Below are 12,385 nucleotides of genomic sequence, written 5' to 3'. Positions count from 1 at the left end.
CTGACTGCAAAAACACATTGTGAACCCAGCCTAACTTACTAATACAGTGTTATCACTAATAGTACTGGCTTCACCCTGCATTTGCATGGTTCAACCGAAAGGAAGTTAAAAATAGAAAAACAGCACAATGTGGTATTGTCTCCAGCTCTCTGGCTCCTCCTTCTGCCAAGACAATAGAGGAGGTGTGATCAAATATGCAACAATACTGCGGGGACAACATCATATGTTTCTCAACGTCAGTGAGCTAGCCAGACCTTCCTCCGGAAAGGAACAACCAAACCGAGGGGGGTCTCCAGTCAAGGAAACCACCCAAGCAAGGTTTTCATCCACAGACAGCTGTTTCGGGGTGTTTGCCCTTCATCAGTGTGGAGTACAGGAGGTGTGGCTGGATCTTGTCTCTGAGCTCTAACCCTGCTCCTGGAACTGTCAGGAGTGCTGGTGGAGGGCAGTAGGCAGGGTGATAAAGAGCTGAGGGAAAGCAATGCATTCTGGGAATTAAGGAGGAAAGTTGGTGGGGGTTTTGGTGGAACCATAAAAGTAACAACCAAGAAAATAAGTTAACGAGTGACACCCATTTATTCAAAAATAAATACCATAGATATGTAGAATATTTTATGTTAAAAAATCTAGAAAATACTTTATTACAATCAAACTGCGACATGCGAACCAAGCTTGCTTTGATAATTTTTGCCCTGTTGTTGGCAGATATTACAACCTTGATGGAAGTGGGTCATTCCTGAGGCTTCTGCTTCGCGCTGGTTGTTTTAACACAGAAATCCCTTGATCGTATATCAGCCTGAAATAAAAACCAAGCATCAACACCGTGAGCGGAACACAATGTGAGCGGAACACAATGCATATTAGAGTGTTTAACATATTCGATCCCCATACAAAGCAGACACCTGACTCGTGGTAAAGATGCCACTAAGTACTGAACACTCTTAGGTGGTTTCATACAATTTAGCATAAAGATGCATAAAGCACATAAAAATAACATTGGAGACTTAGGGGGGCAGTTATTATATGTTTATCATAAGGAGCCTTGATAAGTCTTGTACAATTTTTTTGTATTTTTTTTTTTTGCTAAAAGTTTGGCTAAAAAACGACTCCAGGGTCTGACTGGAGTACCCCAGTTTATGCAAAAGCATAAGCGGGCTGTTACCACCAGATGAGTCCGTCTCGGAAGTGAAGGCAGGATTGTTCAGCCGGAGACCAAAGATGACATAGGAGGCCACCAGGGGAGAGTGGAAAGGCTGTTTGTTATGTTCTACCCACGCAACGGCGCTGAGGATGAAGGTAAGTGACATACCGTACTCCTCAGCGCCTCCTGTGCAATAGGGACATATCAGCAGGTTAGACGAATCTGCGCTGAGAGTTCCCCTTTAAATAATCACTAAAGAAAAAACTGTACACGGTCGTAGTAGGAGAACTTATGGAGATCTGTGATTAACTGTTATGTCCAGATGTGTTGGCGCCAACAGAACTGCGGACACCCCTGTGGTCATGTAGAGCGTGTGAAGAATCATATGCTTCTAGCTTCCAGTATGGGGAATGATGGAGACGGTGCAGCTGGCTGGGCTTTGAAGCACTCCGCCTGTCAGTGTTGATTAACTAATGAGTCCATCGGCATCACACGGATTTATCTAGAGGAGGGTTGCATCTTCATTCATCTAATTCACATAAAGAAAGTGGAGAGAAGCGTGAAATAAACATTAAAGAGAAGCTGAACGGGTAATTTAGATCACACAGCAGACAAGATGGTTGAAAGAAGAAGAAGCTCCAGCAGGGAACCTCTCGGGGAGTCTCGGTGTGCAAGGACAAAGAACAACATCTACCTCTCAAGTCAAATGTTCTGGATCAAGACAAATGAAGTAGATGGTCCACTCCCTAAAGCAGGGTGCTAATATGACAGCACTACCTAAGGGAGAGACGGACAACATTGGCCGATAGTGAGAGTCTCCTCATTACCTATAGCAACTCGAGCGTTTCTCACATTGCTATGGGCAACAAAGAGAATCTTATAGTAATGTATAGTAAGTCTTTAGCTCTTGGTGCCTTCCTTTCATTAAGGTCTCATCCAGACATATCCATATCCCACTGGTGCAACCATAAATTACTGAATATATATGCCAACACTTCTCTTTGTAGGACACAGTGGCTTGGCCTATGCAAATGAAATACTGTCAATTCTCTGGATAAATGTGTGGGTAATGTGTAGTATACAAACATCACATTAAAGCAATACATACTGCTCCACCTGTAGTAAACCTATACCACTGCAGAAATACATGCTGCTCAATCTGTGGGAGACTACACTGCAGAAATACATACTGCTCCACCTGTAGTAAACCTACATCACTGCAGAAATATATACCGCTCCATCTGAGGTAAACAAACACCATGCTGCATCAATATATACTGCTCCACCTGTAGTAAACCTACATCACGGCAGAAATATATACCGCTCCATCTGAGGTAAACAAACACCACGCTGCATCAATATATATTGTTCCACCAGTAGTAAACTTACACCACTGCAGAAATATATACCGCTCCATCTGAGGTAAACTAACACCACACTGCATCAATATATATTGCTTCACCTGTGGTAAACTTACACCACTGCAGAAATATATACAGCTCCACCTGTGGTAAAGTAACACTACACTGCACCAATACATACTGCTCCACCTGTAGTAAACCATGACGCTGCAGAAATACCTACTGCTCCACCAGTAATAAACTTGTAAACACAGCAGTGCAACAGTCCTGTCTCTATTCCGACCCCTCTACCCACCTGGCAATTTTCATTCCTTTATATTCCCTTCCAAACATCATTGATGGATCTGACAACCTTGAAACGTGTTATCCTAATAAATCGTACAGCTTTTTTTTGTACACTACGTCTCCCATCATCCTTGACAAGGGTACAATGTGTGGAGTCGCCAGCACCTAGATGTCACAGGATTCCTACCAGCAGGGACCTCGCCTCTGCACCCCTATCTGATTCTCCAGCCGGTTCTCCGCTCCTGTGGGATAGGCAGCAGACGAGTTATCCTCCAAAGTGTTTGGTGGTGTTGCGCTCGCGAGAGGTGAGTGGCTCATTTAGCCATCTTCTTTCTCCTGTTTGTGTGCAGTTTTCACGCTATGTGCACCCTTGGTGCTTCTGTTTTTCAGTATGCAAGAAGAATAATGACATCATAACCATAGAAAAGAGTACATCAGACGAGAAACCAGTGGACCCATTAACAAAGAGTCTGTAGCTGTTGCCTATATTTCAACACTCCTTTCCAACAGCTAAGGCTAAAGGTCCCCATACACTTTATACTTAAAACAGGATAGGGGACAAGTAAGACAAGTACCCCCCAGCAATCTCCATATTGGCCCCAGCCAGGTACAGCACATTACCCGCGGCTCTATTCATTCTCTGTGGAGCCACTGGAAAGAGCAGAGTACTATACTTGGCTTTCTCCGGCGATTTCACAGAGAATGACTAGAGCTGCGGCTCATGTGCAGTACCAGCGGCCCTATTCAAAACAAAGGAGCCTCATGAATGGGACGGAGGTCGGACCCCCACAATCTCTTACTATTCCCCTCTCCTGTGTAAGGTACAGCAATGTTTCTATGCTTCTATTGTACTGGTTACCAATGGCAGCACAATATGGTGATTGTTTCCATTGGAGTCTTTGCTGGTTTTGCATCCTTCCATCTGAATGTGACATCTTGTGCTTTTGTCTTCCTCTCTCTCAATCCCCATAACCAGTTAGTGCTTTGTGTTCCCGAGGTCTTTGATCACAATGCGCCAGTTTTACCGTCTGTAGAATTTTCTTTTTGTTTCCATCTATCATCCACATAAATGAGGCAGAAACTCCATCAGGATCCATTTACCGGCAAGGCTCAACCTTCTTCGAAAGCATTTTATCAAAGATCATTGTAGAATAAAACGCTTTGGTTGTCCATTGGGCGAATACAATGCGGCATGTTCACTCTGGGAGTTTTTGGCCTTTTGATATGACTTTGGTTAAGGCATCATCTCTGCATGACAGACGTGTGCGGCCTCCACTATGACCCAATAGCGGTCATGCATATTTACGTCACGCGTGGTTTGTAACTATCAGATTAATAGTCGACTTGGCCGCTGATCCGTTAGCAGCTGTGCTGGCAGGTACCCTTTAAGGCCTTCTTAAGATTCTTTTATACGGTCTGATCATCATTCCTAGGAATGCTAAAGGAGTATTCCACTCCAACATAAATTTTGATATGTTGCTGCCAATAGTGAGACTAATATTTCCTTCCATACTTCTTGTTATAGCTATTCAGTCTCCTTCCCCCAGTTCTCAGCTGCTGCTTTCTGCTGAAAACACCAAAATCTGTGTGTGAGCTTTACTCTCTGTCTCCCCCTCCTCCTAATATGGCTGATGTAAACAAGTTCCTGGCAGGCTTTACCTGCAACATTGTTGCCTCTTTGTAATGTTCCTTCCAGCATAACAAAAAAAACTACAATGTTGCAGATAAAGCATGCCAGGAACTTATTTACATCAGCTGTCTCAGAAAGGAGAGGAGAGGAGGGGGAGACAGAGAGAAAAGCTCACACAGATTTTTGTGTCTTTAGCAGAAAGCAGCAGCTGAGAACTGGGGGAAGGAGACTTAATAGATAATAACAAGTATGGAAGGAATTGTTAGTCTCACTATGGGCAGCAACTTATCAAAAGTTATGTTTCAGAGGAATACCCCTTTAATAGCCAACAAATTGACCATGTAAGAGGACCAACGATCAGCCAACAAACGAGCAGATGCTTGTTTGTCGGCTGATTGAATCTTTTGTGCAGCTCATTCAATGCATCATTGTTAGTTTACACAGGATGATGAGCGACCGACAACAATTCACTGTACAGGCCGCATAGACAATGCAGTAATCATTCGTACGGCCTGGACGTACCACTGATCAGGCCTTGTAAAGGCACAACAGTGATTTGCTTTGGTATTACTGTAAATCTCTATGTGCTATAGAATAAGCATACAGAAGCAGGGACACCTGTCTAATGCTGGACTCCCTGCTCCTGTACACTGCCACCACTGTTTACTGTATGGACACAGCTGACACAATACTATAGAACCAGCTAGTTAGGTCAATGGAGGGAAGAATACCGCAGATACCTTTTACTTTAACTTAAGCTCTTCTTTACCTGCTAATATTTAAATGGCTTCACAATATAATATTATTTCTTTGGCCGGGGATTTAGGTTTAGCAGAATACTAATGTATTCCAGGCAGTGCAGCCCTGAACACATATTATTACTTACTGCAACTGTGGAAGCATTGGCTATAGTGCTCATCTGGGAGTCGTGTATAGGAGGCTTGACACTTTATTTTGTCTCTGCGAGAGATTATAAGCATCTTCCCTTCAAAAGAATCATACTGGTAAGCACAGAGTCATCCATGAGGTGTCCAAGAGTTGTCTATAAGCTGTCCATGAGGTCCATGAGCTGTCCGTGAGTTGTCCATGAGGTCCATGAGCTGTCCATGAGTTCCATGAGGTGTCCATGAATTGTCCATGAGTTGTCCATGAGCTGTCCGTGAGTTCTTCATGAGCTGTCCATTAGATGTCCAAGAGTTGTCTATAAGCTGTCCATGAGGTCCATGAGCTGTCCGTGAGTTGTCCATGAGGTCCATGAGCTGTCCATGAGTTCCATGAGGTGTCCATGAATTGTCCATGAGTTGTCCATGAGCTGTCCGTGAGTTCTTCATGAGCTGTCCATTAGATGTCCAAGAGTTGTCCATAAGCTGTCCATGAGCTGTCCATGAGTTCCATAAGCTGTCCATGAGGTCCATGAGCTGTCCATGAGGTCCATAAGCTGTCCATTAGGTGTCCAACAGTTGTCCTTGAGGTCCATGAGCTGTCCATGAGTTGTCCGTGAGCTGTCCATGAGGTGTGCAAGAGTTGTCAACGAGCTGTCCATGAAGTCCATGAGGTGTACATGAGTTCTATGAGCTGTCCATGAGTTGTCCATGAGCTGTCCATGAGTTGTCCATGAGGTCCATAAAGTCCATAAGCTGTCCATTAGGTGTCCAAGAATTGTCCTTGAGGTCCATGAGCTGTCCATGAGTTGTCCATGAGGTCCATGACATCCATGGGTAGTCCATGAGGTGTCCATGAGTTCCATTAGTTGTCCATGAGCTGTCCTGACCGCTTGTTAGAGCCCTATTACACAAGCTATATATTCTAATAGGAGTATACATCACAGGGGGGACCCTGCTCGGTATAGCCCAATACAGCAGATCTCGATCAGAGCAGGGGTCCGGGATCTGCAGGGCTCAGATACAAGGATATATAGTACAGTGTAATGACATAGTGACTCAGCTTTTCTTGTAGGCAGATTAACTCTATATGTAACAGTGTCCGGTGACAGACATTTGCATTAGACGACTTTGCGAGGAGCCAGCAATATAAATGTGATCTGTGCTGGCAGATGACTGATGGCTCCGTCACTGCTGCCCACACCGACCCTCTCATTGCTATGATCTCACTAACCCTCCCAGGGAAGGTGGGACGCAGTTCAGACCATGCTGTGTGGCAGCTGGACGCTGTATCCTGCTGTCCGGTAACCGCACATATGATGTGATATAATCCCGCAGGTAATTGTTTGCAATCTATTAATATCTCACCGGCGGCCAACACTATCTATAGCCGGCAGATAGGATTCCTGTACATTTCCAAAAACCATCAAAGGCCAATCCTGATGTGATATGAAAACTCTTCTGCTCTATATAGATCCTTGGTCTTGTCTGTACTGGAAAACATTCTAGTAGTTACAAATGGCAGACTATGAAATAGTCCAGTTAGGTTAAAGGAGTACTCCAGGGAAGCAAAAACTGTTTTTAAATCGACTGGTGTCAGAAAGTTATATAGATTTGCACTTTACTTCTACATAAAAATCTCCAATCTTCCAGTACTTATCAGCTGCTGTATGCCCTGCAGGAAGTGGTGTATTCTCTCCAGTGTGACACAGTGCTCTCTGCTGCCACCTCTGTCCATTTCAGGAACTGTCCAGAGCAGTAGCAAATCCCCATTGAAAGCCTCTACTACTCTGGACAGTTCCTGACATGAAGAGGTGGCAGCAGAGAGCACTGTGTCAGACTGGAAAGCACACACCACTTCCTGCAGGACATACAGCAGCTTATACTGCTGGTACTGGAAATCCTGAGATTTTTTAAATAGTAGTAAATTACAAATCTATCTAACTTTTTGACACAGGTTGATTTGAGAGAAATAAAATCACTGGAGTATTCCTTTATTCCTTGTTATTCATATCACCTGTCCGTAGCTTTAACCCCTTAAGGACCCATGATGTACCGACACGCCAGAAGGTCTGGGGGCTCTATGAAGCGAGCTCAGTAGGCTAATTGAGCTTCATGGAGGCTGAGGACCAGCACCCGGGTTAATCACAGTTATTGTGTGGCCTCCCCCCATTAACCCCTTCAATGATGCCAATCGCAGAATTTACCTGTCAGTGATAGGACCCCGCAGTCACAGGTCCAGATTGTTTTCCCTTGCTGCAGGAGGTCTCTTCACACTACGGGACACCCCGCTACGACCGCTGAATGGCTGAGCTGCCTTGAGACGTCACGTGTCAAGCCGCAGCTCAGTCCAGGAAGTGGCCGCGGGACGGGAGTACGGGGCGTCGCGATCCGGGAGCCGGTGCTGGAACCAGGGAGGTAAGACATCGGAGCCTTCTATTTCCATCCCCTCTCCGGCCAGATACGGATTATACAGCTGGCCTGGAGTACCCCTGTAATAGAATGGCGCCAGTGCGGAGATGCCAGTGCGCGGTCCTTTTTTTGAATTGCCGTGGGACCGGTCTATTCCCAAGCAGTGGCCTAGCAGGGAGCAGTGGGGGTATGCCGCCGGCCCCCAGTGTGCCGATTTCCCCTCTGTGACATTGCTTTATTAGAATTAATGGAGCCACGTCACAGAGGGGAGTGGGTTTCATCACACTGGGGGCCGGCGGCATACCCCCACTGCTCCCTGCCAGGCCACTGCTTGGGAATAGACCGGGGCCGTGTGTGGGAACCGGGCAGCAATTAAAAAAAAGGATTGTGCCACCAGCATCCCCGCTCCGGCAGCGTCCCATTAAGGGATAAAGCACAAAGTGATGTACGCGATGGTACATACACTTTAAATCTGCCCTTTCCCATTTTATATATAAAACACATAAAAATAAAAAAGCATATTATATATCGTAGCGTGCGTAATTGTCTGATCTAATAAACTATAACAATAGTAATCCTGCAATGGTGAAAATGAAAACAGCAACAAAAAACGCCGGGATTGCAGATTTTTTGTTGCATTATATATCAGAAAAAAAATAATTAAGAGCGATCAAAACATCTACACCAATATGGAGCCAACGAAAACTACAAAAGATGGCGCAAAACTGAGGACCCCAAACAGCGCTGTAGGATGTCGGCTCTTAAGAGGTACGCGGGAGAAAATGGTCCTGGCACTTAAGGAGTTAATGCCGATGAGTATTACCATGGAGAGAAAGAACATTCCATATCACTGTCATCTCCGTCCATTACAACTATGTTTACAAGTGTAGAGGATGCAGGGAAATCTTTTTAGGCAGATTACACATATCTTATTATGCACGAGGGGCTTTGTGCTGAAATAATCTTCTATAATCCCAAGAGATTGATTCTATTTTAGATGTGACCATAACTTGAGGTGAGTTCCTGATGTGCTCTCTACAGAACGACAGGCTCCAGTGATCTCTGCTCACCATGATGGAAACCAGTGCCTGCCACATGCTAGATCAGAGCTCAGAGCCCACTGTGCTTAAGTGCTTAAAGGGGTACTCCACTGAAAATATTTCTCTTTTAAATTAACTGGTTTCAGAAAGTTATACAGATTAGTAATTTACTTCTATTTAAAAATCTCCAGTCCTTTAGTACTTTTCAGCTGCTGTATGTCCTGCAGGAAGTGGTGTATTCTCTCCAATGAGACACAACGCTCTTTGTTGCCACCTCTGTCCATGTCAGGAACTGTCCAGAGCAGGAGAGGTTTTCTATGGGGATTTGAAGCCAAAGCCAGAAGCAGACTGTAAACAGAGATCAGGTCATAAAGGAAAGCCTGAGATTTCTCCTCTTTTCAAATCCATTCCTGGCTTTGGCTTCAAATCTTTGGCAGATAATCTTTCTGTGTAAATGGACCCTTAGTTGCACAGATAAAGAGCTTGCACAATGGACTTTACTGAATAGTCTAATAAATGTGACTGTTGGTAAGGGTACAGCAATGGACATAAGCAAAAGACGTTTAAGCAACTTAAAGGAGAAGTCCGGCCAGTTATACAATCTCTCAATAGACACTTATTATAAAGCGCTTTTTTCCCTCCACTACTGCATCAAGTCTTCACTTCCTTGATAAAATGGTGACGTCACAACCCGCTGTATAAGTCCCTGAGGTGCGGGCCGGGCGGCACTTTTCATGCTTATGCATATAGAATTTTAAAAGATATAATAAAAGTTACATTTTAACCACTGGGAAAAAAGGGGTATATAAACTAGTACTCCAGTACTGATTCCATGAGTTAAATGCTGAGCATTTGAGTTTGGACAAACCCGAAAGTTAACTCATTACTAGTCTAGTATGATGGCTCGCCTCCGGATCAGTTCCCTGTTAATCCAGAAGTTCAGGTCTTCATGGATACGTGCAGGCGACAGTACATAATATGGCTGACCTCCATTGGATCCAATGGGGGTCTCGTGCATTATGGTCTTATTGTGTGACTGTATCCATGGAGATGGTAGCGGGTGACTGTGACATGCACACATTTTAATATATTTGTTATATTCTATTCAGTGAATATAGAAAGTCGATGTCTTAAAGCGACTCTGTACCCACAATCTGACTCCCCCAAACCGCTTGTACCTTCAGATAGCTGCTTACTCCAAGATCTGTCCTGGGGTCCGTTCGGCAAGTGATGCAGTTATTGTCCTAAAAAACAACTTTTAAACTGGCAGCCCCGTGCCCGACAGGAGTGGCCTAGATTGTGTATGCATTAGGCTGGCACAACCTCCTCCCCGCCCTCCTTATCATTAGGAATGCTCCAGGCAGATTGTCTCCTATTCATCAGCTGTGTCAGCACGGCACATGGGCTCAATCGTTAAGGCACCTGTGCAATGTTCAGCATGGAGAAAATGTTCCAGTGGCATTCCTAATGATGAGGGTGGGGAGGAGGGACGGAGGGGTGGTGCAAAGTTAGGCCACAGATACTCCAAGCTCCAGCCGTTGGGCACAGGGCTGCAAGTTTAAAAGTTGTTTTTTAGCACAATAACTGCATTGCCTGCCGAATGGACCCCAGGACAGATCTTTAATTAAAACCAGCTATCCAAAGGTGCAAGGGGTTTGGGGGGTCAGATTGTGGGTACAGAGTGGCTTTAAAGAGTAATGTTTTCACTGTACTGGCATTATCTGAACCACCTAAATCCAAGGCGTACATCTCATTGCCAGCACTTAGATCCCCACTTAGCGGCTGGCCACCAGCTGGAGAGTCTGTGCCCTCCTGGAAGATATAAGGCAGTTAATCTCTCACATGTCCTGGCTGCAGGACACAACACATGGCTATTGGCTGCTAATATAATAAATCGTGGCCAGCATACAGGGGGGCAGTAACTACACCGAGGCCTCAGGCATCAAACATTCCCGCACACACATCACACCTCATTCTTTCTCAATCATGATAGTTTTTATAACTGTTCAGAGACTGAGGGTATGCGCGCACACGCTGGAGCGTCACTGCTGCAACGCAATGAAGAACGGCTGGACGGAAATCAAGTACTTAAAGGGGAAGTCCTGTGAAAGTAAAAAAAAAAAGCAGCATGCAAGTGGGATGCAGGAACATAATAAACAGCACTGCCAGGACCCACTGCCGACTGTCATTTTCAGCTCTGAGTGATTGCCTGCCCAGCCAATCATGGACTGGGGCGGTGTCCTGCCCCAGTCACTGATTGGTTGAGTGGGCAATCGCTCAGCCGGTTTGTGCTATGGAGGCATACGGACAGGTAAGGTATACCATGTTTATTATGTCCTTGCACCTTCCTTCCATTCTGCTTTTTTTTTTACTTCCCCAGAACTTCCCCTTAAATTACTGCTATGATTTGATGCATGACTGCATGGCGTGTGTGAACAGAGCCTAAAAGCCTGTCCTAACCTGGTCATGCTCATTGACTTGAGCTCACAGCTGCGTGAGAATTATAATGTGTCAGTAATATATTAGGCTGGGTTCACATCTCATCATATTAGTATACAGTTGGTAGGTGGTAGGTACTGAAGAGTACTGACAAAGTATTCATCGAGTCACTACAGTCACATCATTTCCTGCACATATACTTTATTTAAAGAGGAACTATCAGCAGATTAGATGACTCTAACCTGCTGATGTCCCTATTGCACAGGAGACTCAGAGGAGGATGTCTCTTACCTTCCTCCTCGGCGCCAGTCCGGTGCAGTTAGTCTTTTGCTCCACGATTCGGTGAGACCGTTAGGAGCACCGATCCGCCCCACTCCATTCATTATCATTGGAAAAGGATGGGACAGCCGGGGAAGGATCGAAGCTATGGGGGTGAGCAGTGCTCCTAACTATCTCACCGGACCATGGGAAACACGGCTAACTGCACCAGAACGGCACAGAGGAGGAAGGTAAGAGACATACCATCTCCTGTGCAATAGGGACATATCATTACCTAACCTGCTGATAGTGCCCCTTTAAGTGATTCTCAAAAGCTTAGTAGATCACTAAAAAAAAACCTTGCCAAAATGGAGCTGGAGCTGCTGTCAGTATGTACAGTGAGGACACAAGGAGCTGCTGTCAGTATATACAGTGAGTACACAGGATGCTGCTGTCAGTATATACAGTGAGTACAGGGCACTGCTGTCAGTATATACAGTGAGTACACAGGGAGCTGCTATCAGTATATACAGTAAGTACACAGGGAGCTGCTGTCAGTATATACAGTGAGTACAGGGAGCTGCTGTCAGTATATACAGTGAGTACACAGGGAGCTGCTGTCAGTATATACAGTAAGTACACAGGGAGCTGCTGTCAGTATATACAGTGAGTACAGGGAGCTGCTGTCAGTATATACAGTGAGTACGCAGGGAGCTGCTGTCAGTATATACAGTGAGTACAGGGAGCTGCTGTCAGTATATACAGTGAGTACACAGGGAGCTGCTGTCAGTATATACAGTGAGTACACAGGGAGCTGCTGTCAGTATATACAGTGAGTACACAGGGAGCTGCTGTCAGTATATACAGTGAGTACACAGGGAGCTGCTGTCAGTATATACAGTGAGTACACAGGGAGCTGCTGTCAGTATATACAGTGA

The 12,385-nt window shown here is 45.2% G+C and overlaps 1 protein-coding gene across 4 annotated transcripts in view; it reads right to left on the bottom strand.

The window, feature by feature from the left end:
- Window positions 1–553: 553 nt before the first annotated feature.
- Window positions 554–12,385, bottom strand: part of ENDOV (endonuclease V) — a 29,050-nt gene continuing 17,218 nt past the window's right edge. For 3 of the 4 annotated variants that reach the window (XM_069952079.1, XM_069952081.1, XM_069952083.1), the window contains exon 9: window positions 712–796. Coding sequence is in view for 1 of the 4 variants with exons in the window: in XM_069952082.1 (XP_069808183.1) it covers window positions 731–796 (66 nt within the window). In the remaining 3 variants the exon portion in view is untranslated. Of the gene's footprint in view, window positions 797–12,385 lie in introns of all 4 variants that reach the window. The other variant, XM_069952082.1, reaches the window with a different exon arrangement.

The sequence above is a fragment of the Dendropsophus ebraccatus genome, chromosome 14 (assembly GCF_027789765.1).
Source record: "Dendropsophus ebraccatus isolate aDenEbr1 chromosome 14, aDenEbr1.pat, whole genome shotgun sequence".
NCBI classification, from domain to species: Eukaryota; Metazoa; Chordata; class Amphibia; order Anura; family Hylidae; genus Dendropsophus; species Dendropsophus ebraccatus.
Note: the sequence above shows the minus strand (reverse complement) of the source record. Positions and strands in the feature narration are given on the sequence as shown.